The 27955-nt window shown below is 41.5% G+C and overlaps 2 protein-coding genes across 4 annotated transcripts in view; both read left to right on the top strand.

Annotated features, from left to right (window-relative positions):
- LOC117270390 (E3 ubiquitin-protein ligase RNF19A) overlaps positions 1 to 1814 on the top strand; it is a 47286-nt gene extending 45472 nt beyond the window's left edge. For all 3 annotated transcript variants that reach the window (XM_033647980.2, XM_033647981.2, XM_033647979.2), the window contains exon 10: positions 60 to 1814. In XM_033647980.2, coding sequence (XP_033503871.1) covers positions 60 to 336 — 277 coding nt within the window. In that variant the 3' untranslated portion in view covers positions 337 to 1814. The remainder of the gene's footprint in view (positions 1 to 59) is intronic.
- A 3426-nt stretch (positions 1815 to 5240) lies between these two features.
- Positions 5241 to 27955, top strand: part of LOC117270747 (low density lipoprotein receptor adapter protein 1) — a 121132-nt gene continuing 98417 nt past the window's right edge. The window contains exon 1 of the mRNA XM_078173781.1: positions 5241 to 5543. Coding sequence (XP_078029907.1) covers positions 5459 to 5543 — 85 coding nt within the window. The 5' untranslated portion in view covers positions 5241 to 5458. The remainder of the gene's footprint in view (positions 5544 to 27955) is intronic.

Below are 27955 nucleotides of genomic sequence, written 5' to 3'. Positions count from 1 at the left end.
AACATTTTGATTGCCTGGCAGCTTTATATTGATTATTTTATGTCTTACTGTCACCACAGGGAAGGAACCAATATTGAGGTCCGTGTGGAAATTGAGACCCATCCCAGAGGCGCCCGCCAGTCCAGCCTAAGTAGCATCCTGTCTAGCCGAAGCTTGTCAGTGGAGTCCCTGGGACACTCGCAGTCCCAGTCCCAAGACTACCTGTGTGCCTCAGAAGAAAGACGAGAGTGGGGAGGAGGAGAAGGAGAGGAGCAGGAGGGAAGAGAGAAACCAGGAGGGGAAGCAGGAACATACGATGGGACAGCTTACCCAGTCTTTGAAGTAGACGGTATATGAGGTCCTCCAATGCAGGCTTTGTACTTGGTTGAAGATTAGTCAGGTTTTGTGGAAATAAACAAATCCATGAGCTGACGCGTCACTGCATTGACCCGAAAATCGTTGGCCAAGGCCGCCTCCTGCTTCCAAGACAGGCCCTCCCACCAGTTGCCTTCTAGCTCCAGCCTCTAAGGAAGATGCGGGTTTAGAGAGAGCAAATGAAAAAGTGTGTGAGTGTGTGTATGAGACAAATAGCATGAGACTGTGACATATACATCGGAGGGGGATAAACTGTTAAAGCAGACAGGATAGCATCCATCAAGGAATCTAAAACAGAAGTGACTGAGAGCATGTTAGCGGACTAGTTCAGTCTGTTTTTTTTCTATGTTGTCCTTTCTGAAAGAGACTACCTTACACCCCCCTCTCTCATAAATCTATTTCATGAAGCCCTCTCCTGTCTGGCTGTACTCTTACACTTCTTTTAGTGACCTCACCTCCCTCTTTCTGCTCCCTTAACAAATAAAAACTCCCCCACAAGCATGATTTGTTTTATGGGGTTTAAAAATCTAACAACTGTCGTGTCAGCAAGTAAATATCACATGCTCCCCAGGCAACGATGCAAGACAGTAGGGGTGATTTATTTTCTACCTGAAAGCATATCTCCAGTGTTTTAAGATGCAGTGGTCACACCTGAATTGGACAACTTAAATTAAACGACGCATGCTGCACTGTTCGATTACACTTTTGTGAACCAGTTGAAAGTGACATCTGGAAACTGTTGAAGCCTGTAACTGTTGTTCTCTATTGGAGTAAAAGGTGCTCTGTGACATTACAGCAGTGACTGAATCGATTGGATGGCTCATAAACACCACTAATTATTACTATTAATCTGAAATCCACAGTCTTCCATGGAAGCAGACAGGAGGCAATGTCACTTTCGCATTGTTTTAGTCCAGCCTTCAAGAGGGAATTTTGTTTCACCAGAGAGGGAGACATTGCTTTAGTTTGTAAAAATGCTCATTCTAATGCAGATACATGCACGCATCGGTGACAACACGGCAGCAACACTGCAGTCTTTTACTGAAGAGTCTTAAATTTAAAAGTAGCTGCATGATTCTGCTCTTTGCTGTGTATCCAGGATAAACACTCACGCAGATTCACACACTCACTCATATACACACACACACACATATATGCCCACATGCACAGCAGTCGGTGTAGTTGCAGTAGTGTGCGCTGCTGAGAGCATTAAATATAAACTAAAGACCCTCTCAAATGATCACAGAGCACCAAAATTACAACAGCAGCATGCCACCTCAGGCTAAACTCTAATAACCCCTACTAGATGATTTATGAGAAATACATGATTATACATGCTCTGCTTAGCTTCCTGAGTGTGAAATACTTGTGAGAGTTGAACTCGGACATGACATGATAACCTGTGCTGGGTTGTGGAGAGAAACTGAATAAAGATTTCACCATGAAGGACAAAAACACAATGCATGTTCTGTGTCTCTCGCTTTCAGCTTCAAGTGGAGTCAGAGAGTAGAGAGTTATGTGCTAATACGGTATTATTTTTGCCTTCATTGTATAGCTTCACAGTAAGTACAGACAGGACACTTTGGGATAATGCAAAATCAGACAAAGGTCGCCCTTCTGAAATTGAATAGGGAATGTTGCAGGTTATAGTAATCATCTTAAGCCCCGTTTCCACCAAACACTTTCAGTATGGTACCTTTGGAACCAAAAGTAACCCTTCAGACATGGTACCTAGACCCTAGGTCTGTTTATTGTTTCCAACGCAAACAGTACTCTTAAATGTGGGTGGGGTTGTTGTCACGCACTGCTCCATCCAGCACTTGCTGTATATCCTCATCACCGGTGACACAGAGGGAAATCTAAGCTAGTGGTTCTAGACCTCTTTGGGTTGTGACCTCTTAAATAGGTCCAATGTGTAGGATTTAGGGGCATCTAGTGGCAAAAACGAATATAAGAATCGTTGTATTTTTGTTGCCTTGAGCTGTTTATATCGATATAGGGAGTGGGTCCTAGTCCACGCAGTCCGCCATGTTACACCGCCATGTTTCTACAGTAGCCCAGAACGGACAAACCAACACTGACTGTAGGTAGAGCCGTTCATAGCAGCCCCTTTACGACAACAGCATTGGAAAAACACAGATTTTTAACATGAAACTGCTTTATTCAGTTATTTACCGGTTTAAATTATCATTCAGCTCCTGGTAAAAAACTCCTGAACGTCTAGATCTTAAATTATCAGAGAAAATAGGTAAGCATACATTAGCAGGTGCTGTACTAGTAGCCTGTCTCCGAAGAGCTGAGCAGCTTCGGAGAAACACTTTTTTGTAACGTGAAACTGCTTCATCAAGTGTTTTTAATGGTATAAATCACGGGAAGAGACCTCTGCGGATAATTCGGCTCCCGATAAAGACCTCCCGAACACTGAAGGAATCCTCACCTGAGAAGTTTCTGCTGGTTACAATCTGCTATCCTCACCACTAGATGCCACTATGTCCCCTTAAATCTTACACACTGCTCCTTTAAAAAAGGTCCCGTGTGTAGGATTTAGGGGCATCTATTGGCAGAAAGGGTGCAATATTAATTAGTATATGTTAAAGGTAGGGTCTGGAGGATTTTCCAGTTGCTGTTTGTAAACACACATTCAAATTCGGCCCCTCCTATCAGGCTCAACTCTCCCGGGTGTACGGAGCCTGAAGGTACGGAAGAAGGCTTCACAGAAGAGGTTCAGGCAAGGCTCGCGCTGGTGCACCCTCGGACACGCTCGGGTACGGCACCTGCGCTCTCTCATTGGCTGGGGAAATCTCCGCCCAGAAGCGGTCCGAGCTCACAAAAACATCAAAATACAGTTAAAGGGCAGGAGCTCTGCAAACAGAGCCACCACCACACATGAGTAGAAGCCCATAGGTGATGATTAAGCAGGATTTCATTTGTATATGTCTATATTTTGTTTTGTTTGAAAATCCTCCAGATCCTACCTTTAATTTATAATCACCCATAAGTAAGAATTGCTGCGTTTTTGTCAGTGTAGACATCGTGGAATCCTTGTTGTTCTTCAGTAGCCCAGAACAGACAAACCAAGGTCAGCCACCATTGTTCTCCTACATGCTTGGCACTGTGACAATGTGGGTCCGTGTTTCTTGTTTGAGGCAGCTTAAAGAGTGTGGAAGAAGATAATAAAAACTCACAGCAGTGCTTACCAAGCCTGGTTGTACAGCTACTATCTTATCATACATGAACAAAACCGAGGTGACACTGAACCAAACATCACACTTAAGGTGAGAGGTAAAATGAAACAGGAGCTCAGCAACAGACATCCGTTTCCAGCAACATAGCTGCCCAACTAACTCAACAACATGAGGCACTGTCTGATGATGCTTTGTCTCGTATCTACTGTCATAAAGGTACATTTCACAATTTCAGCTGTTACAGCACACGGGAGAGGTTTCCGTTCTGCAACCTCACTGCTACAGTAGATGCCACTAAGTACTACGAACTAGACCTTTAGATGTCTTCTTGTGACCCTTGTAACTGCCTCCATGTCCAGTTCAACACATTTTCCCCCTTGTGTTATTTAAATATTTTGCAGAAGTAAAACAATCTAGTAATTCACAAATGAAAAATATCAGAGGAAAGTCTGCTTTACTTTACTGTTAATCATCTTTGACCCCTCAGATTAATTAAAATGAATCTGAAAGAAACATATAAAAATGAGAACTTCAGTCAAATTAATCAGATGTCCATCTTAATAAGGATAAATAATGCTAATAAGTTAAACTAATAATGTACAGGATAAACTGAAGAGAAGGAAACTGCTCACCAGCACTGCCGCCCCATGTGACGATGACGAAAGAATGAGTTCAGGGTTTAAATGGGGTGAACAGGTGACCTCAATCAGGTCAATGCGTGAAAGGAACCAATCAGTGCTGAGGAAAGGGGAGGAAAGGAAGTGAGGTAAGTGAGGAAAAGAGGTGTCAAATTAAAGAAAAAATAGAAATCTTCACCCTCTTTTTTGTTTTTGCGTTGCTTCTCTTTGTAGTCGTTGCGCATCTTTTTGTTTTTTTGCTTGTCTCTTGGCTCATTTTGTCATTATTGTGTCTATTTGCAGTCATTTTGTATCTCTTTATGGTTGTTTTGCCCCTTTTTGTAGTTATTTTGTGTCTTTTTACAGCTCCTTTGAATCTCTTTGTGGCCTTTTTGTGTCTCTTCCTGCTCAGTACATGGTAATTTAAGTGACATTTTGCAGATGAAGGCCAAAGGGGCCCCTGTAGGCATTTCCAGTCATCCAACCATACTGATATCCACAAATAATATCATGCTTATTCAGTGAGTGCAGTGAGTGAGTGAGGATGCGAACGCTGTAATGGCAGGTTGCAATCAGTAGAGGGCGCCAACATACAAAAATTAAACCTGAAATTATGTGTTTGGAATGAAGCCTGGTTTTGTTTCTTTTAGTTTATTATAAGTGGCAAAATCTGCTGTCACCGATGTTTTTTAAGCACATGACATACTTGTGATCAAGTCTGGGGAAAATGGGAATGCTGGGAGAAAGAGGCACTAACCTAGTCTATCACTAGATAAGGCTATGATTTGATTTCTGATATTAAAAAAGCAGAAATATTAAACATGTTGGCGAGATAATATAGCCTTCTGTAATAACGCAACACCCACCATATAGGTCAATAAACCACAGACAATCGCATGAGACAAAAATCGCAGTTATAAGCTCATTATCCATGAACTCATTAGTGATCATAAGTCCTAATACTGTAATATAATACTGTCATGATTTGTCATTAGGGTCGCTCCTGCAGATTGGAGCACTTTGGACTGTGAGCGCATCAAGGTTAGAGGGACACGCCCTTAACTTTGAAGACGGTGCAGTAGGTGCATGTGCGTGCCCTCAGCTGCTCATCAGTCTCTGTGAGAGGAGAGGAATATTCAGAGCGATATTCAGGGTGGGAACTTATATCAGTGGGCTCCCTCTTCGTCTTCTCCTTGTTTGGCGCATCCTCCGTCCGTCGAGCCCAGCCTGCTGTATTTACCTCCCTGTGGTCCTGAGTCTGGGGAATCCACCTGCCGGAGAGCAGAGCAGACACACCTCGGGATGGATGCGCTGAAATCCGCCGGCAGAGCGATTATCAAGAGCCCCGGAGTTCCGCGGCACACATGGGGAACTTCAAAGCACGAAAGTGAGTGAGACAATGTGTGTTGTGATGTTTGGATGTGGTACAATGTTGGGAAGATTTTGGCGACGCAGCAAAGGCAGTGAATGTATCCAGAGAGGAGGAGAGAAGGACAATATGTGCCTCTGGGTGTTCGTAGTAAGCTAATGGACTGTTGTGTTTCTGCGCTGGAGAGCTTTTGTTTGTCTTGTTGCCAAATGGAGCTGAGCTGCATGTTCTGTAGTCTGCTGTAAGAAGCTGTTATTACAAGCTGTGCACACTGTTGTGTAGTTGAGCCTCAGTTGTAATTGCTTTACTTTACTTCCCTGTGAGTGAGCTGGCTGGTCCCACTGCCAGCTGTCCTTTACCTAAACAGCTACAGCATGAATTAAAAGTAGCTGACTGGAACTGATGCGGCAAACTAGTCGAATAATCGAGTATGTGATCGACAAGAAAATTAATTTGCACAAGTTCATATAGACAAAATATCAACATACACTGGTTCCAGCTTCTCAAATGTGAGTATTTTTGCTAGGGGTGGGAATCACCAGAAGATCCACGATACAATATTATCACAATACTTAAGTCACGATGCCATATAATTGTGATTTTAATCATGTTGCGATGTTGCGAGTATTGTGATATATATAAATGGAGTCTATCCCAGCTGACATTAGGCGAGAGGTACACCCTGGACAGGTCAGCAGACTATCACAGGGCTGACACATAGAGACAGACAACCATTCACACTCACATTCACACCTACGGCCAATTTAGAGTCACCACTTAACCTGCATGTGTTTGGACTGTGGGAGGAAGCTGGAGTACCTGGAGAAAACCCACACTGACACAGGGAGAACATGCAAACTCTGCACAGAAGGGCACCCCCACCCTGGGTTCGATCCAGGAACCAGGCGACAATGCTTACCACTTCACCACTGTGCCGCCAGTTTGCAGAAGTTTATATAAACAAAATATAAATATTTGCTGGTTCTCAAATGTGAGGATTTTTGCCTTGGGTGGAAATCACCTGAAGATCCACTATATGATTTTATCACAATACTTAAGTCACAATACAATATGATTGCTATTTTAAATTTCGACTGTAAATAATGTCCACAAAGAAAAACTTTGTCAACATCCATTTTATCTGATAAGAGAAAGCTGTCAGTCTGTTCATCTCAGTTAAGTCATTATTTTGCAGCAGCAAAATGTATCCATTGGACTGAAAAGGCAATTGATTATATTATTCTAGTAGGCTACCTAAAGATAGATATTCGATATTGCCACCCCTAATTTTTGCTAATGTGTTTTATATTATTTTAAACTGAATATTTTGGAGGTTTTGGACTGTTTGTGTGACAAAACAAAACATTTGAAGAAATCACCAGTTGGTATCTTATAAGTTGCGATTTGCATTTTTCTCTACTATGACATTTCATAGGGAAACTGATTAACTGAGTAAGTTTGTTGATGAAAATAAGCATTTTTTTCAGCCTTAAAATTAAATAGGGGAGACCAGGGTTGGTTGGCAGACTGAACTCTGTCTTAGTTCTCTGGCATAGTTTGATAGAATATTCTAATCAGCAGCAAATGAAAGGTTAAGGTGTCAGCTATAAATAAATATGCTTTAACATGCACAAATGTTGTCTGAAATAAGGTGATTGGCACAAAAACACAAGAGCAGTCTATTACAATTTTTTTTTTTTTACTAAATACCTCAAAGTTGATGCTGCGATGATACTGTAGGATTATCTATTGGTGCTTTCACAAACTATTTACACAGTGAGATTTTTGATAAATAATCATCAGTTATGTGGACATAATGACTAGGTTGGTAACAGAGCATGTGAGCAGAGCGGAGCGGGGAGCGGAAGGATTTTGTGTTGAGCGAGGAGCGGCTATTTTTTTAAAAGGTGGAGCGGAGCCTTATCTCTCGCTCCAATTTCGCTCAGGTCGCTCATGCCCCACCCAGAATGCATCTTTGCACCTGCGCACACCCACACTATTTGCTTTCAAAACTATGGAGTTTACTGTGTACTTCAAAAAAGAAACTGAGAAGAGAAGCAGCGGTACCTTGGAGAACAGTCCCTAACTGCGGGGAGAGGCGAGAGGGTTTCCCCAGAGGTCAGCCGCTTAACCCAGTCCGTCTCCTCTACACTTTGACTTATTTCCACCCTGCCGACAGTGGTACCGTGTAGAACGGTCCCTAACTGCGGGGAGAGGGGAGAAGGCTTCCCTGGAGAATCTACCAAGCTCATGTTTTATTTGTGAATAGAAGATTACAGGTTAGGGTAGTACAACGCAGTTTTTTTGAGCGGAGTGGTGAGCGAGTGGAGCAGGATAAAATTTATGATGGAGTGGAGTGAAGAATGCGCAGAACCAAGCAGAGCGGACGAGCGGCGCTAAGTGATAGGTCTGCAAGCGAGGAGTGGAAATTTTCACCCGCTCCGCTCCGCTCACATGCTCTGGTTGGTAAAGGCAAATAGAACAGCTAGAAGTCTGATAAATTTAGACAATTCAGACTTTACTGTAATCAGCTTTTATAAGTAACAAATTCTCCAATATTATGATATCCAAAATCTATATTAATATCAATATAATATCATTTTTTTGCCCAGCCCTTAAACAGCCCAATCACAGGGTTGGTTCGCACCTTGTTAAAATGGCATAGTTACAAAAAAATGAAACAACCAATAGAAACAATGTCAACATTTTATTCAAGTAAGAACCAGAAAACACAAACATTTAATAGAATATCTGTAAGTAATTCGTCAGTGTGTGTTTACATGGACACGAATAACCCATTTTATGATTGAGTTCTTGGAGTTTCTCGTTGATGTGTTTGAGCATGTAAACACCTATTCTGCTTATGAAAACAAAAACAAAAAAACGAACAGAATATGTTAGCTGGAGTACTCTGAAAGAAACCGGGTTGTTTATGGAGTCTCTGTTCATGTAAACACCATATCCCGAATATGATCGTAACCAGGATATGCAACATAAACGGGTCATTCAAAACAGTAACAATTAACTAACAATATAAACATTGTTGGGACTGTTTTTAATCTTTAAGAAAAATTATCCTATGACCCAACGTTGGGATTAAATTATGTTAGCCATTTACCATCACACATTCCATACTTTCAAACCTTTGATCAAAATGTGGTTTCTATATTCCTCAGCCTAATTAGAAGTAACACATTTACAATATCGCTATCTAACACAGATTTATAATACGCTTAGTCCACAGACTCCACTTTTTACTTTCAGTGCTATAAAACTGAAATGTTACCCTCACCAAAAAAGTTAGTGACTTTCAAATGTTACAACATAGAAGTTGAGCGCAGGTGAAGAAAGCAAACAGTGTTCAGTGTTGTGTTTCGTTTATGTGACCTTCAAAGGACCAGATAATAGCAGTGTACCAACAAACCCCGGTCTCCCCTACTACACTAACATTCATCCATCCATCTATTTTCATAACTGCTTATCCTCATGGGGGTCGCTGACATTGGGCGAGAAGCAGGGTAGACAACCATTCACACTCACATTCAAACCTACAGACAGTTCAGAGTCACCAGTTAACCTATCCCCAACCTGCATGTCTTTGGACTGTGGGAGGAAGCCGGAGTACCCGGAGAAAACCCACGCTGACACGGAGAGAAAATGCAAACTCCACACAGAAGGGCTCCCTCCTGGGATTGAACCAGGAACCCTCTTGCTGTGAGGCGACAGTGCTAACCACTACATTACCGTAGCTTGTGGCTACACATTTTGACAAATAAAGGCTCAATTAGAGGCCTGGTTTCATTGAGAAGCAGTACATTTTTTTGTTAATAGAAGTTCTCTGAATGTATAAAACCCGGTTGTTGGCTACCTCAAATTATGTGTCCATTCCTTGATTACCCTGTAAGTGACTCATATTCCTTTAGTCCATAAGGGTCCTCAGATCAAAAGCAACAGTTTTATGTGAAAGGAAGCAAAAAATAGTTTTTACGGTACCTTAAGGAGCGTATCTGGGGCAATCTTTCAAAATTCTACTGCGATATTTTGTTAGGTTTGTCACTTTTCTATCTTGCTAACACACAATCATGAGGTTGTTCGTAGTGTAATAATGTGCCACTTGAAAAAAGGAAATCCAATAGATAGATAGATAGATAGATAGATAGATAGATGCTCCCTGGTTACTACAGTGTGAAATACAGGAGGCTGTGAGTGCTGAGCGAAGGGTCAGAGCAACAGAGCTCATCACACCCTCGTTGATGGGCAGAGTGAGGGGCTGTTGTGTTGCCTGGAGCTCTGCTGTCTCCCTGATGTGTGAAGTGTTGTCTTGAATGCTCCCACCCCGCAGCTACATCGCCTGTGAGCCTCACGCTGCCATAAATGCTCGCATGATGTTTTTTTATTCCTCATCCTGGATTCCTGCTCAGTGGTGAATAATTGGCGGCCCATGCCAGCTTTAATTAAACATGACAGATTAATTTTACATCCAGGAAGCTGTGCTTAGTATCTTAACTCTCTCAAGGAAATGTTCTACATAAAGTTTTGAACATTGAGTATTTAGTGTGGGATTTAAAAGTTTTCTCATTGGATTAGGGCTTTAATGAGTCTCTGGATGCATTAAGAGACAGGTTGTCTTAAAAAGTTTAAAAAGTTGGCTGTTGACGGCTGAAAACTTTCTGCTCTTGGTTTTTTGTGCAAACATTGATGGATGGGAGTTGTTATTATTTTCCTCAACACAGCATCACTGTATTCTCCAACATTACCATGGTGACTTTACGATAACAAAAGCCGACAAACAAACCGTCAACATGTTATATTGAAAGATATTGTCTGTGTCACACTGTTGGCAGGAGCCTCTGCATTGTGCTTTTCTTCTCTTATTGTTGTTTGCGTAGACAGAGAGGGAAGAAAAAGCCGTGTGATGCTGTCGGAGCACAGCCCAGCTGCGTTTCAGCGCCTGATGACAGAAGCAGTTTGTGTCTCAGAGCCACCAGAGGAATCAGGCTGGAAAAATGTGAACATAGCAGTCACAAACAGCGCAGACAGACAGACAGGGTGACTGCTGATGTCCAGGAGCTACTTAGCAGGCAATTTGGAGGGAGGACAGCGTCTGTATGCCAGCATGTGGCGATGCGTCAAAGCTGGCTGTCAGCATGCAAATAAGGCAGCATTGCAGCTGCTTGGCACATTCACACAGATTAGGTGTGATTAAAGTTGGAATAAAAGAGACGAATTATTTGTGTCCTGTCTGCAGAGGGGAGGGACAGTCACCTTAATTAAATAACCACAGTTGATGGCAATATACAGGTAATCTGTGGACAAATTCTGTTCAGTAACTGAGCCTTGCCAATAGTGAAATTATGTAGCGACATCATGAAATGCCTTATTATGATGGAAAATCAATATCACAATGAAGTTTAACTACCATCAGGGCGGGAGAGAGTGTGTGAAAGCAATAAAGCTTTGTTTAAGTGAGAGTGTGAAGGTGAGATGACACAGAAGCATCTCCTTAGATGATGACTTCGCTGTTGCATTTTTAGGAGGAAGCACATGGGAAAAGCTTTAGCTAAACATAGCGGCGTGATTAATGTGGTCACTACCTGACCTTTCTGCCGACACCACTGTAGGTCAAACTGTCCCCTCGACCATCACTTGGGTCAGTGACTAATGTGTCTCAATCCCCTCTTTCAGACGTGCACCTCGTTAGGTTAATGTCGGTCTAATATCTGAATGATATCTCACTGAGCACCTGGGTCACTTTTATGTTAATTTAACAACAGCAGCTTTACTAGGTCAGAGCAAATAACACATCCTACATAGCTCAAGTCTGAACTGAATGCTGTTAGGGTAACGCAAAGCCTGCAGCAGCAAGGTAAAACAGCATGTCTTGTTTGCCTCATTAAGAGCCGTGTAATGAATTTATCCCTTAACAATCAACACTTATGCGCAAAGGAAGTTAAAGTGGGTTAATATGCTTGAAAAGACTGTGAATGAGCCAATTTAAAGTTGTTGAGGAAGTTCTTCCAGAGTCCAATCAGTCTAAAAAAAGACTGTTTATCTTCACTGGGTGAAAGACGATACAACCGCACTCCCTTCCCTGCATTTTTGATTTTCATTCTGCATTGGCGTTAAAGAAATCAAAGAAATAAAGAAATGAATATCCAGCAAAGTGCTTTAGATACACCTAGGGCTGGGCGAATCAGATATCACAATATTTTTGTTCAGTATCGTAATCGTCAGTAATGTGGGTATAACGACTTTGGTTCTGATCACACAGAAAGCATTTGAGCAGCTGGAGGTGGCTTTTTGTTATGATTTTTAATGAGAATGAAGCTTTTTGCTTGTGATTTTGTGTTGCGATGCGCCTGCCGTTTCTGCGCTCTAGGCGCCTGGCATATTTGCCGGAGCACTTTGAACTCATCGATTTGAGAAAACATCAACTCAAATCTGAAAAGCACCCGATGTCATATTTGTTGTTATTTTTTCTCCATTGTCCAATCAGATGATTTGAGAGGCGGGCCTTCTGTGGTGGTCATGACAACAAGTTTACAGGTGGTAAACAACCGAGGAGAAACTGGTGGTAGTGGTTGCTGGATACCCAGAGCTATACAGTAGTGATGCGCGGGCCAACCTGTAACCTGCAGGTCTCGCGGGTTACCCGCGGGTCGGGTTGGGTCAGGTCAAGAAATGTTCACTTTATTGGCAGGGCGGGTGGGGCAGGTCATTAAAGATTAAATATGTCGGATATAGCCTACTTGTTAACAACACTGTTGTAGGTTAGGTAAATGCATGCTACGTAACGTAACCTGCGACCTGACGTCACAAAAGCGGCAAGCAGCGGCCACAACAAACCAGAATCAATGAAGCGGTGAAGATGGAAGAAGAAGTGAGGGAAAGATTACGGTCGGGAGAGTACAGAGTTAAAAGAAAAGAAGGCCAAGCTGCTAAAACTGACAACAACAAATTCAAATCTTAAGCCTGGTATAAAAATAAACAATAAATTGTTTTCAAGCACCTTTGTCAGACCAAATAAAAGCCTTATTAAATGACATATTTAACGTGTATTTAATAGCAGCGGGGGCGGGGTGGGGCGGGTTGTGAAAATAGATGCGGTTGTGCGGGATGGAGCGGGTCAAATTATTTCATAAATGAAGGACCCGCGGGTTGGAAAAAACCCCGACCCGCGCATCACTACTATACAGCCTGATGATAGACAGCAGGTTGTCAAACTGCCCCTGAGTCATCCCAAAATACGCCTGGAAACGGCCATCATCGGGGAGAAACTCCTGGACCAACTGGTGGTACTCCCCATGATCCACCCTCTTTTTTAGGGTCTCATGTACCCACACAGATCTCCGTTTCCCTGTGCCCAACAAACTATTTGCTGACAGCCTCTCACCCTCAACCAGAGCTACAGCAAGTACCCTCTGCCTCAACATTTTAGGGACTAGGTACCGATTACTGTGAAATAAAAAAACAAAAAACGGTAGATTGATTACAGGGTTTTTATGGTTTTATGGTGGGCAGGTTAGTGTAAGTACATGATAAGGTGGTTGCCTGGCAAAGCAATAAAACCAACAACACATTCTCACTCCGACCACGTCACATATCGACATTTAGTCATGGACTTTCCACGTCCAGATACGTGAAAGATACCCTGGGTGCGTTGATGTTGATGTTCAGGGACGCCATGTCAAGTTCTGCCGGTTACATACAGTGTCTTCTTTCAAAATAAACTTCTGTTTTCATAGAAAATTTACCGTTTACATACAGTCTCCTTCAAAGTAAAAGCACTATGTCGGCACAACAATGCGATTTGACGATTTTTACCTTCAACAACTAATGCACATGGCTGATTTTGGGAACAAAAATACATGGTTTGGTTTAGAAAAAAAAGAACAAGGTTTGGCTTTATAATCATACGGGACGCAAACACCACTCCCCTGCGTGAAAGTTGGTGTTTGTTAAAATGTAACGGCAACCGGCCACATATAATGCATACATTAAATAACGTCTGTTTTTAGTCTGTGTTTGATGCTGCAAGTCACTGCCAAAGTGACAGATTCCAAAAAAGTTAAAAACCAGGAAAAGAAAACCCTTTATGATATTCAAAATCTAAGAATATACTAATATCAATATATTGCCAAGCCCTAAGTACACTATGTGACCAAACCGTTTTGTCATACTATGCTTGGATACATCATGAAATTGGTAGCAGGATGTTCTTTCTTATTATGTTGTGAAATTTTGTAACTGATGAGAAAATGTATTTAGGGATTCAGATGAGGGGGTGAGAGACAGAAAACACTCTCCTTCCTTGATACTGCTCCTTTCTTGCAGTGTCACTGCTTTCTCTCGTGCACCAGTTGCCAAATATTGCACAAGCATTGTGGCTCCTTTTGAAAGGGGCCTGTCAACTCTGAATAAAGCCCTAAGGAACATTTATGTTATGGCAACCTAAGTCATAACACCTATGTCTTTGAGGCCAGCAATGTTATGAATTCCATGTCTCAAAAGAGCTAAAATTTCAACAATATTGAAATGTCGTGTTGGGTTCTGAAGTACTTGACTGTCACTGCAGCTGTGGCATTCCTAATGCACATTTTAAATGCTGTATTGTGCTGACAGTGTGCACGTCTGACTAATCCATTAGTGCCTGAGACAGCTATTACAACTGAATATCTTCTTCTGTGTTGTACAACCTCGGGATTATGAGACATGAGAACCAAGTAAAATCCATGATGATCACTTACTGTATTGAGTTACACTAGCCATGTAAAGAGGCACCGTTTTCCTGAGTAAAAAAAAAAAACAGAGAGTAATTTCATTTCCACTCTACCTCACTAACATAGAAAGATCTATTTCTGGACACGCATGAAGTCAGTCGTCAGTTCTTCCGCCAGCAGAAAACTGACATGTACCACACTTCCCCACCGCCCCTTGTGGCCGTCCGTTGTCATCTGTTGAGGTCAAAGCCACTGGCAGGACGGAAGAGGACACAGCATGTGCCTGGAGAACAAGCCTTCCCTTTGGATCACGTCACACAGAAGCAGTACGGACCTTTCGGTGTCTCGGAAGTCACACACACTTGCCCTTGGCACTCAAGGACGTCCGCACTGTACAGTCTGCATCAATTTAAAATCATGTGGCAATGGGATAGACTCAGTTGAATCCAGTAAGACTGTGCCCTTGGGTCTGGGATCGTTTCTTGTAATTTTTTTTTGGTGGTGTAAATATCAGAGCTTCTGCTGCACAGCTGTGTGATCAGCATCAAAGAAGAAAATGAGAAGCTTCTTTTAGTTCTTGAATAAACAACTCGAGTGTGCTGAGAGGAAAATGTGAGAACATGTGGTTTGCACTGCAGCCCAGAGACGAGCTTGATCTGAAATTAGTGGACTCAACAGTCATTAGGTCCGACTGGTTGGGAACTCTGGCAGTGAATACAGCCTGCAGTTCTATTAAAGCTGACACTGGCTTCACTGAATGACATGCAGGAGGCAGTGGTGTCAGTTAGCACTGACCCTGGAGGAGCAATTATCTCTCAATGGCTCGTTACGAATCAGGAAGCTGTGAGTCAGGGACACACCAGCAAAGAGGAGGAAGAGCAGAAGCAATGGGAGGGGATGGTGGGAATATAGAAGATAATGACAGCGGGAATGCCAGCAGTACATTAGGAATGAGAGGGATGAATGCTGGGATTAGTGTGTGTGGTACATTTCTGGGGATTCCTCTGCTTTCAATATGATAAAGAGATGAGAAGCTGATAATTGGGAGCTGATGATTTGTGTTATGAGGCAGAATTAAAGTATCATCAGTGCTGCTTTGGACACCAAATACAGTATAATCTGTGTGTGCGGACTGGGAAGCCTTTTTAAAGAGAGATTTTGCACAAATTACAGAAAACATATTTCCCCACCAGCCGTATTGATGTTCAGCCAAGCACATAGTTTTGTTTCTTTCTGCCCAGTTTTCAGTTTTCCTCTGAGATGCAGTTTTCTGCTGCCACTACGGCACAATAGCAGTGAATGTAATTGTGTTTGTTGATCACAGACCTGCAGCTAACAATTGTTTTCATTATTGATTAATCCACCAATATTTTTTTCAATTAAAGCGACACTTACCTTTCTGGAAATTTTACACTTGTATTTGGTTAGGTTAAATGCTATTAATAAGCTGATGGCACACTAAAATGTAAGTGAATTCCACCAGAGATAAAAACTCATAATTGTACCATTCTCATATGGTTCTAAGAAAACTCCGACCAATCACTGCATACGGACCGAATGCAATGATTGGCCAGGTGTCCTGTCTGTCTTACCCCCGTGGAGGCCTCCGACTGATGTAACCGCTCGCGTATCATCCCCTCAACACAGCATCCAGTCACGAATGGCTAATGTTAGCCTACTGTAGCATAGCCTCTGAAACATTAACGTTATCTTCCTTGTGCGTTTCCACTTACTAGTAACGTTAACGCTACTATCTAACGTTAGCACTGTAACCTTATTCTAAAACTCACCAGTCATCACTGACTCCGATTGAGTTTTAAAACTCCAGGGTTGCGTCTGTCTTGGTTGTGACGTTACACTTGCTCTCCTCTTCCGTGTATCTAACGTTACCTTGCCAATGCCTACGTCTATCATAGACATAATGAGGACATAATGGAGGAGGGGGGAGTAGGCCTTTGGAGGGAGGTGGAGTTGCAGGAGGAGGAGGATGGGACTTTAAAGGGAGGCAAGAGTTGTGGATGTTCAAATTTTTTCAAGTGCTGTGTGAAATGCAAGAAAGGTAAGGGTTGCTTTAATTGATTGTTTAATCTATAAAATGTCAGAAGATAATGACAAAATGCCCAAGGTGATGTCTTTGATGTGTTGTATTGTTTTGTCCGACCCAGGCAAAGTCACTACACATACCACTCTGTAAAATTGTATACTTCCTATGAAGTATAATGAATATAATGAATGAATGCCTATAATCCATTTAATCATATTTCGACATGTATTTTGTGTCTACTCTATGTTAAGACCTTTTATTTTGAAAAGCAGAGGAAGTAGCATGCGCATCCTAGGCTGAAAAAATGCCCTCCAATGAATGATTAGAGAAAAGTCAAATCATTATTGATGAAGAAATTATTGCAAGGTATTAAATCATAGCACCAAATCATGAGTGAACAAATAAGCCTAATTTTTTTATCAGGTTAATCAGTCAATCTTGAGGCTACTTTAATCATATATTGGTTAAACTATGTGCAGAACTGAAACAGTGTAAGGAGCGTATGGCTGTTTTCCAGTCATACCCAATTTATGTAATTCCTAGACTGTTCACGGACCACTGTATGCAGAAATGTTTAAATATAACATTTTGGGAAAAGGCAATGTTATTTTTTCCCTGCAAAAATACATTTAGCGTAACTATGTGGCTCCCTTTCCGTCAACACAGCATAACGTGGTTGGTACCAGTGGATGCCTTAGATTCTCTAGTTTATTGTGATACCAGCATCTTCACTGTAGCTTTAAAATTTGATACAGGAGGTTTTCTTACTAAAAATAAGTCTGCCTTACTTCTCACCTTCAGCTCTGTCTGTCATACCTGCTGCGTCTTTGCTTCTTTTTCTGCCAGACATTTGGCTGTTGCGTCTCTGCTCCCTTCATTGTCTTGCTCTCTCTGTACCCTGGTTAATCTTTAAGAACTTGTGATTTCTGTGCATTGCACACCTGACCCCTTTTGTCAGATGGACTGAACCATTTGACAATACCTGCGGGGGGTGTGAGCATCAAATGACACATTGAAATAAATACATATAACTTGTCTTATCAGTGATTTAAGTCAGTAGGTAAATTGTTGTACTTGATCCAATTTAATGGTCAACCATAGACCTTTTCATTGGCCCCCTCTTGGTCTTGGGCGAGGGTCACCTGTACCCTTTGACCCCCCTGGCGGCAGACCTGGTCCGACCAACAGTCCAAAACCCAATATACAGTTTAAAATTATATTATGACAAAGAAAGACAGAAACTTTGAGACACTACAGAAACCAACCCGAGATAACTTTTGGCAGTTTTCACTATTTTTGCTTTTTTATTTATGAGTTGCTTTATGTGTCAGGGACAATACAAAAACAGTAACAGGTTACAGTCACATGAAACAGATGTACTGCACATAGGATTTCTAGCAAATGCTAATTTGCAACCCCTGTTCTGAAAAATGACAACGTGTAGCCTAATTTTCTGCCGTAAGGGATGACTCTGTCAAAACAATAACAAATCATGGAGCAATGCTGTCATTGCAGTCAGTTTCTACTAGTTAGGATTTCTTCAGTGTTCATTGTTCAGGAGATTTTTACCCTGAGCTGAATTATCTGCAGAGGTCTCCTCTTATTCAAAGCAAACAGAGCAGATGATTAAATCTGGTAACACTGAATACACCAGTTTTACATTAAAAATCAGTGTTTCTCAGATAATGTTTGGCATGGCAGAGGCTGGAGTTTCCACTAAGGTTTGCTCAGCTTATTTCTCTGAAAACTTAAGATCCAGGCGTCTGATGGCTGAAATCCTTCATCCACTTGAATCATATAGTTAAAAACTACCAAGATCTAAAAACTGTGTTATAAAGATGTGGCTTAAAACTGAATAAAAAGTCAATTTCATGACGGCTTCTTACCACAACCCTGACACGTGTGCACTGGATATGACACTACCGACAGGCAACAGTGACCAAATGACACGGACTGCATCCTTCATTGTAATTACAGAGTTCTCTGGGTTTGAACATTGTTGGAAACGTACAGAACTCAACAAAATATATAACAGTTGCCTAGTCAATTTCTAGGCATAAAAGCACAGAAAAAATCTTCATTTTATCTTTGATCATTTAGCATGGTTGCAGATTATTTTATTGTCAGTCGACTAATCGCTCCATCAACAAATTCCAGCTCCAGTTGCCTGAATCAATGAAAAGTTCCTGCTAAAAAACAGTGTCCTAGTTTACTCGGTATAATCCTCAAACTATGCTTTGAAAAAGTTAGAGTGGTAAAACTAATTTGCATTATCTTTGTATCGCCTGAACACCATGCTTTCAGTGGCCAGGCCCGGGATTTATTTAACATGATGTCTACAGGAAAGGTTGAATTTGCATACAGTACATGACCTTTTACAGCAATGTACTGTTTTACAGTGACACACACACACACACGGAAATGAGGCAGAAACAGAAGAAGCTTAAAGCAGGGTTGAAGTCACAGAGAGCAACTGTCCAACATTTCCAGTTATATGAGTGTTCAGAAACACTCAGTTATCACATCTCACACTCACTGTCATCTACATAGAACACACACAGTCATTTATGAGAGCAGTTAGACTCAATATGTGCTCTTAGCCGAGTTTCGGTGTATCTGACGATGATTTAACTGAGCAGATTTCCCACCTATACGCTGCATAATTCATGCTCGCACACTCATCAGCCTCACCAGTCGCAGACTGGGGATAGATTAGATGATAAAGTTCTGCTAATGAGTTTTTCATGGAACGTGCTTTGAAATAAGAAATCAATTAGACAGGTTACTTTCCTCCAAGATCTGCAGCTGCTGAAGTTGTGAGTCACTGCAGGCGTTGCGTTGATGATTGAAGTTATTTAAGACCATTGTGTATCCCTCAGGGTCAGTTTGATTTCATATCTTAAAAAGCTCAGGCATCTTTACATAATTACGATTTGGTCTTAAATAAATCAAACAAACATTCCCCCTCTTCAAATCCATTTATTTCCTTTATTACTGCATGTGAAATTTAGCAAAACGACTCAGTGAACATGGTGTTCGGATGCAGTTTTGTTTAGTTGTATGAATAATAGTGGATAAAGGATTTTGTGTGAGTGCATGACCTTTGTGACTCTTTCCACTTTGGTTGGAAGAGAACTACACGAGCTAAATCCCCCCAACAGTGTGATTAGTTGGATTATTGTCAAAAGCACAGCTACCTCAGTGACAGCTCTGTGCAGACTTTGTGTTTGTCTGCTTCCTGCTCGTTTCTATTTTCCCCATTGTTTTAACTTCTGTGGAACATTATGCACAGTTTCAGTAACATTCTTTTTCTCATTATTTCCTATTTTGTGTCTCTGACATTAGATTGGATATTATTTTGCTCTTCTGTTACCAAACTGCACTTTTTAGCCACAATGGTGAGGCTGTAGAGATGACACTATGCCTGTCTACCTACCACTGTGGTCCAGACTGAAATATAATAACAGCCATTGGAAGGATTGACATGAAATTTTGTTTAAACATTTCTGTCTCTCTCATGACGAATTGTTGTAACTTTGCTGATACATCTAACCTCTTCATCATGTCAACATTTCACTTCGTCCAACAGCTGCACTTTGTTGTAAAAGTTCTGTATAAAACAATCAGAACATTAATATAGTGCCAGTTGACAATCGGCTTCAAACGGCAGAGATTTTGTGAGAGGACATCTCTCTTATTTTTCCCACTGTGCTGTTTTAAACTCCAGTCTACTTGAGCAATCTTGCTGTCTGACGGCTCCATAGCCCCCACTAGTGGTGGCAGTGTCCTGTCAACAGGTTTACAGATGTCTCTTTTTCAGTGGTGGTCTATGTGAAAAATGTGTCTTGGGCTGCAGAGGACTTTTTGGCTGCAATACTGTGAGTGGACACTGAGAAATAGGGATGCACAATTTAACAACTAATTTGACTGATTTGACCGATATTGATATATTCACTTTTTTCCCACCTAATTTTACTGATCATAAAGTCTCCTCTGTAGTGGAATTAACATTAAATTATGCATGCGTACTCTTATCAGCAGATGGAGACATGAAATATACAATACTTTTCAATGTATTTAATATTCATTCATTGTGCAAAATAAGAAAACGCATGTTGGCCGATTCTGATAGTTCATTGTAAAGCTGATATTGGCTAATACCGATGACGTGCTGATATTATTGTGCATCACTAATGGGAAAAATTGGAAGCAAGGCAAAGCTGCATTCCTGGGGACCTGGTGTGTATCCCACTGGCTAGCTAATTGCCGCCACTCTGAATTCACTCACGTGGTGGATAAAGACGCTTACTGCTGATAATGTTGTTAGCTTTGTCAGCACTGTTGCCATTGTTAGCAATGTTTGCGCTGTTGGCACCATTAGCTGCTACCAGCTGGTTCAGGCACCTCCATGTTGAGAACTGTGTGCAGACAATCCTGGCTCAGACTCTGAACCATAGCAATGCTCTGAATGTCATAAACAGCTCCTCTCACTAGTGATTAGCAAATATTATCATGCTAACATGCTAAACTAAGATGGTAAAGGTGATAGACATTATATCTGAGTAACATCATTTCTGCCCATTCCAACGGTCACTATGTTTGATTAGGCGATTGTCATAAAATCGTGCCATGACTTGGCCGACAGACATGACACACTACACAATGGTCCACACCAATTATCCCCGGTTGTCTTTCACGGCGTGTGTGATGTCACTGGGTTATTCTTGTCCTATTCTTATTATCATTACTATTATTTCAGTCACTGTGGCCGTTCATGTGCCAGCCGAAATGTTGTTGTAGTAATATAAAAAGCACCAAAAGCACCACATGCAAACATGCAAGTCACTGAATCCTCCACAACAAGTTCCTGCAAATGTTTCACAATAAAAGCCCGATTTGAAAATGAAGGGATTCTCTCAACCAAACTCATAAGGGGCTTTTAATTTTAACAGATACAGGAAGTGTTGAGTTTGAAATGATGGTACAATGCATTAACTTTATCAAGGCAAACGGTAGAGGGGTAAAATTAAGTGATGGTTGTGATGGCAGAAGTCTTGAGCATCAGTTGTCCTCTACTATCTCACACTACATAAGATGAAATGATGGATTATCACATACAACACTCATTGTCGTTCACAATCCGAGCTGACATTGTACGACGCTGTGTCGGGCTATAATTGGGTTGATATTGTGTAGTGTGTACCTGGCATTAGCCTGTATTTTTTAATGTCATCCCTGGTCAGTGGCCTGCTGTAAATTTTTTATACTATAGCATATATATTATGTGGTTTTATTATCAGTTTATTACATGTGTGTTTTCTATGATCCTCTCATGACTCCAGTTCAGGTTACAAAGGTGCTGTTTGGTGTGACAAGAGGCGAAACAGCATTATTTGGATTTAGGATATTGTCACAGCAAACATGCTCGGAGCAGGTTAAATGAAACTCTGGGGCCTTTTTTTATGGTTTGTTTGGGCAGGTGAAAACAATGCTACTCAACCTCACGCTGAGTTGACAAGTGCCTCACCGCACTAAATGCTCCTCTTGTCACACTTGTCTCCTTGTTATTTAATCCTGCGGTTGCTATGGGTATTTTGAAATTTAATAATACCTCATTCTTTCTCTGTCATAGGTCTGGCTTTAATCAAAGCTTAGCGGGAGCCCTTCTGTCCTTTCTTCCACAACTATCATTTCTGTATTAATGCCTTAAAATCCCCAACGTGCCTAAGAGATTCACTCTAATTCTTCCTTGTGGTTTAAGGATAACAGGACGTTTTGGAATAAGGATGTTTGAAGGATCTAACAGGATGTGTGTGTGCGGTTGTGACTGCACAGTATCAGGGGGGGTTTGGTTGAAGCTTTTAAAACCTATTTTTCATTTTGTTTTAAAGGTTACTTCAAATGCTACTTCAGATTTCTCTTTGAGAACAACAGCAGCTGTATTGATTTTGTTGTATCTGAGGCTGAAAATTATCCCCCAATAGCTCAATTTCAACTGAGCACTCATGTTCTGAATCCAATTTTTCATTATGGTGATTTTTCTCACTCCTTCACCTGCTTGTCTTGTGCCTGTTATGTTTGAAGCTGTGAGTATATTTTCTCCACCAGTGCACTCAACAAATATTGATTTTAAAGCCTTGGCTTCATGTTATTAAAAACTGCTCCACATCATACTCTGTATTGATTTTCTTTGTGAGGCCCTTGAGAGTTGCGATATGGCAAGTGTATAACATTTTCTCTCACGTGTAGTAAGTGTTTATGTTTGGGAACTCATATGTTCTTCTTTAAAAGCCGTCTGGGTTGGTTAATGTTACATTTTATTACTGTTAGGGGCGATCACACAGAAATGAGACGCTAGAGACGCGGACGCTTCAAAGACACTTGAAACGCTGGAAGCGCTTATTCAATGCGTGCTAGACAAAAAAACCCAGCAAGCAGCACCTGTGCAGCAGGGGTGCGTGTGCAACACACACACACACACCTCCTGTCATCTCCCTATGTCTCCCCTTGAATATAGTGTTTCCCTCAAAGACAGTAGAGACAGTACTAGCTTACGTGAAACCATCACGAGCTATCAAATCAAAACCAACTTTGTTTATATAGCACTTTTCATACATAAAAATGCAGCACAAAAACTGTGAACTACGAAATAAGGTCACCAGCCCTCTCACATACCCCACTGTCTGAAAGTCAACTAGCTGCTATGCGTCGTCAATTACATTGTACTCACCAAACAAATTCGTTGCGCTGCTCACACAGCTCCATGCGTGTCTCCTCCTGTGTTTGTTCGAGTACTGAGGTGTGCGTGTGTTGTATAATTCTTAAAAATCAAATATTGTCAGGATAAATTTCTCGTCTTCGGATTGCATTGTGTTGTCTGTTGCTCGTAACTGCCGTAAACTGCCGTAACTGCCACAACAAAACAGGAAGGAGGATTTGATTGGCTGCCTGGGCCAATGACGACAATGACGAATGGTGCTACTGGTGTCTGACGCTCAAAAAGTTGAAAATATTTTAACTTTTCAGCGTCTACACATGTCTAAAAAGAAGCGTCTAAAAAAGAAGCGTCTACAAAAACGTTTGTCTAAAAAGACACTGGAAAAACATCCGTCCAAAAAGATGCTTGAACGCCGGTCAGACGCGCCGTATCATAGGAAAACAATTGTTTTACTGGCGTCGCGCTTCTAGCGTTTCATCTCCGTGTGATCGCCCCCTTACACAGTTTAACACTGACACCAATTGTGAAATTCTGGACCAATATCGATGTTTAAAATAACAATCTGTCTGTTAGCTGATACCAGTGGTTTTTGTTTGTTTGTTTTTCATTGTTATTTATTCCCCCTTTTGTACCAGGGAAACAAAGAAATCTTCATTCTACAATATAACTGAACTGCTTTAAAGTACATAAAAACACGTTTTAAAAAATAACAGCTTCAAAATAGGGAAGGGCAATAATTTTTCTTATTTTAGAATAGTCATTAACTTAAAAAAAAATCAAGTTGTTCATGCGACTATGGTTTTGTCTTATTTAAAAAAGGGTCGTTGTTTTCCATCATTTTACCGGCACCTGGAAATCACATGATAACCCCAAATATCACGTTACTACATGCACCAGTAGCCTTTCCTTGTTAGGCTCCAGTAAAACGTCTGTAGCACGGTATTTTCCACACAAAGCCAGTATAGCATTTCTACAGCGCAGTGAGAGCCTGTATGCTGTAAATCATACCAACACCAGAAACATGCAGAGACTCATAAATTTGATGATCAATGGCCTTCATTTCTAAGATGATCTTCGAATAACTGCCAAATAGTTTCCAGTGAATATCGAAAAGCACTTCAAAAGCCTATTTACTATATATAATATAGATAATATCCTCTCTAATATTTATTTTATATTGATGTGAAAACATCAGTAAATTTCACACTCAAGCAACCGTATTTATTCACTTTTATAAGTTTCTTGTGAAAAACAAAATTTTTCAAGATCACATTTGAACACATCACAGTTAAGGTCTAATTCAGTGGCAACCTCTGAGGCTGAAAAATGAAGCCAACACTTAAGTGCCAAAAAGTGCAGTTCTTTGAACGGCCACTTGAGGCCAAATATGGTCACTTCTGGCTCCAATAATCCAAGATGGTGATGGCTAAAATGCCAAACTCAACGCTGAAAATTGCGGCACACAAACCAATGGGTGACATCACATAGCTATGGCCATTATTCTTTCAGTCTATGGTTATAATTTACCTTCCCCCAGTACACTTTTACTCAAAGAGTATGAACATAACTCAATGCACCCTACGTAAGCTGTTAGTCTGGCCCAAAAAGTCTCTTCATCCTACTCCCACTGCTTCCTCCAATCAGTTGACTATGAGTGTTCACTGTTGTAGTTATCCAAACAAACTTTGCTATGATCTCTATCAGCCAATCAGGATGCTAGGAGGCTACTGCCAAATTTTAAGTCTGCTCTCTCCTCTGCTGCTGTCAGCTGTCAGTTTAGGCACAAGTGTTGCTCCCTCTTCCACCCCGTTCACCTCAAGCCATCCAGTATCCAGAGTCCAGGAGGAGCTCAACAATGGCTCATTCCTCTACTCATTCAGATCATCAGCACTTCTCCATCTTCTTCACATCTGCATATCTCATCTTCATCACCTCTACCACCACCAGCGTTTAGACCCATCTATGGATTCATCACCCAACTTAAATATATACCATCTCGATGGGGTTTAATGGCCAAACTTGCATGCACAAGTAAATAAACATTTTGTTCACTAAAAACTGAGTCTCTCCTGATTAATGGGTCCTTTCATTCTGAAGGTGTCCTGGGGAAGATCTCTGTTTGTCCCAAACATGTTTTATATTGTCCCCAGGATTCTGGAACCTGGGACATGGTTAATCTCGAGTGCTATTAGCCTGAGCAAAATAGATGTGACACAACAGAAAAACATCAGTCACTGCCATCGGTGAATGTCATCTCATTTGGCAACAGGCTGACGGAAACCAGCAAGGCAACTATCAACCAATACCAATGTATGGCCGGTGCATCCTTCTTCACTCCTGCAGACTAATACATGCCTGGTTATTTGTTTCACCTCCATAAACACTTACACATGTAATCAAACCAAACCTTCAGTGTGGCATATACAGCTCATTATTATGCAGCTCCGTGCAGTCTCTCTGGAGTGTTTTTAGCACCAACAAGGTTCCCCGGCCCTGAAGTGAAGTGAATTATGCAACACAAGGAAACTGAGAGACCCTATCTTGGGAGAGATGCTGCAACAACACACACACACACATGCACACACACACCATCCAGCTTCCTGCTCAGTGTGTACAATGAAGTCCTAACACTGGCGTTCTCTTTCTGTTTGATGTCCGTGGCAGCTGTCTGTGAAATGGGATATGCTGCCACTCCGGTGTAAGAATCTTTCTGAGCGTGTTTTCTATTGTTATTCTGTTGGTGTGTGTGTGTGTGTGGGATTAAATACCGCAGATGCCGATGTGTGTGAGCACATCAGCTGAACCTGCTCCACCACAGCAGAGCTAAATCTCATCTCTGTGTTCTGTTCCTCTGAAAAATTCAAACTCTCCGCACCATAACTGACACATCATGTCCCCATCTGAGCTCGGCACCAGGAGCCGAGGAGCCCACCACTAAAAATAACTTCATACCGACAAAGTGAAAATGGAAAACTTCTGTAGTGCTGCACAGAAACACAGCATGCGTGCTATTATGGTTAAAACAAAGCACAAAAAGCCCATTAGAAGTTATCTTGATGCCGCGGTTGTCAAAGGAATTGCAGTGAGCTGTTGATGCTCAAACCAGCTGGGATAAGTGAATAAGCTTTTAATTGTTTCAGCTGATCATCTTGATATTAATTATGAAGCCAGATGATGATAATGGACTTTAAAAGCTGCTGAGAAATGTAACATAGCTGTTGCTTTTTACCTGCCTTGATAATTTTTTTATATATATAATTTTTTGTCTTAAATTATTCACATCTATTTTACATAAAAATGATTTTTAGGTACCCTTGGCTAAGTTGGCTAAGGTCAGAGCATGAATACAAGGGCCTAATTTCCACTGGGAATGTTAGAGTGATTTGCAGGCCCTGGGTATCACCTGTCAGGCAACATTTGACAGGGCGAAAAAGAAGAGAAAAAGCACTTGTTCTTATGCATGTATTATTTTTATATTCTCCTAAAAGATCCCAGAAATAACACACTGTGCATATTGAGCAAGATGGAATATCAAGGGTCTGTTAAAGAAATTGTGATTTTATATATACTTTACATTTACATGGCTCTATGGATGGCAATATCAGTTTGTTGGTCCAGACTGAAAATCCAACAACTGTCGGATGGATTGCTGTGAAATCACAGTGATCGTTTGACTTTTCCTCCAGCGCCACCATAAGGTTTTGTGTGAAATAAGCAGACAATAAGCATTGGTTGGATTGCCATAAAAGTTAGTACAGAACAATAATAATAATAAATTTATTTCTGGGGCATTATCTGTAGCCCCATTTCCACCAAACACTTTCAGTATGGTACCTTTGGAACCCAAAGTAACCATTCAGACATGATACCTAGACTCTAGGTACCAGTACTCTTAAATGTGGGCGTGGTTGTTGTCACTCACTGCTCCGTCCAGCACTCGCTGTATTTCCTCATCACCGGTAACACAGAGGGAAGTCTGCACATCGTTTATCGTCCACAGAATGAGGCTGCACACCAACATTTTCAGAACAAAATAAAACAGGCTGCAGTGAGAGTCTCTCTCCATGGGATATTTAAAAATAGCGGGTTTGTGCATTTAGTCCTTCTCAGGCAAGCTCAGGGGTTTACAGTGTGTTCACACCGGACACAAGGCGAATTTTTCGTGCGATAAGATTACATACAAAGTCAATGTAAAGACGGGAATAGACGCAAATTTGTGCCAGCGGCGCGAATGACGCGAATGGCTTGACGCGAATGATGCGAATGGCACAATGTGAATTTGTGCCAGCGGCGCGAATGACGCGAATGGCGTGACGCTAATGACGCGAATGGAGCAAACACACGAAATTCGCGTCATTTGCCTTTTCGCGCAAGTTCAAAATATTGAACTTGAGCGAAATATTCGCTTGATGCTGTGTCGGGGCAGCCTATCAGCGTTGAGATTTTCCTGTCGTCACCGACGTCACTGATGTGCTGCTGCCGTTGTAGTAAACAACATCCATTCAGGCGACATGTGACTTGCCGGATACAGTGAACATTTATTGATTTTCACATGCAAAAAACTCACCAGAGACAGATGGATATTTATTTTGGTGCTAATATTCAATGCAGGCTCCACTTCACCGACGGCGACTGGGATGCTCACCCTCACTGCAGGTGTCTGGGTTATGGAGAACGCAGGTAGCCTTCACACACTTCTCTGCTACATCTGGATGGACCTCAATGGTCAACAACTGCCCTGCGTTGTTCCGAAAATCAAGGACAAGCTAATAATAGCTGTTTGTGGCCACCCTGAGCTTTATGATGTTACGTCCCCAAATTATAAACTTAGGACCAAGAAAGACCTGGCGTGGAGGAAAGTGAGTGAGGAGGTCGGTCGGCCTGGTAAGTTTTGAAAATTGATTCCAACTATCGGCTGTACGTTTCTATCAACAACGTTAGCACTAGC

The sequence above is a fragment of the Epinephelus lanceolatus genome, chromosome 13 (assembly GCF_041903045.1).
Source record: "Epinephelus lanceolatus isolate andai-2023 chromosome 13, ASM4190304v1, whole genome shotgun sequence".
NCBI classification, from domain to species: Eukaryota; Metazoa; Chordata; class Actinopteri; order Perciformes; family Serranidae; genus Epinephelus; species Epinephelus lanceolatus.
Note: the sequence above shows the minus strand (reverse complement) of the source record. Positions and strands in the feature narration are given on the sequence as shown.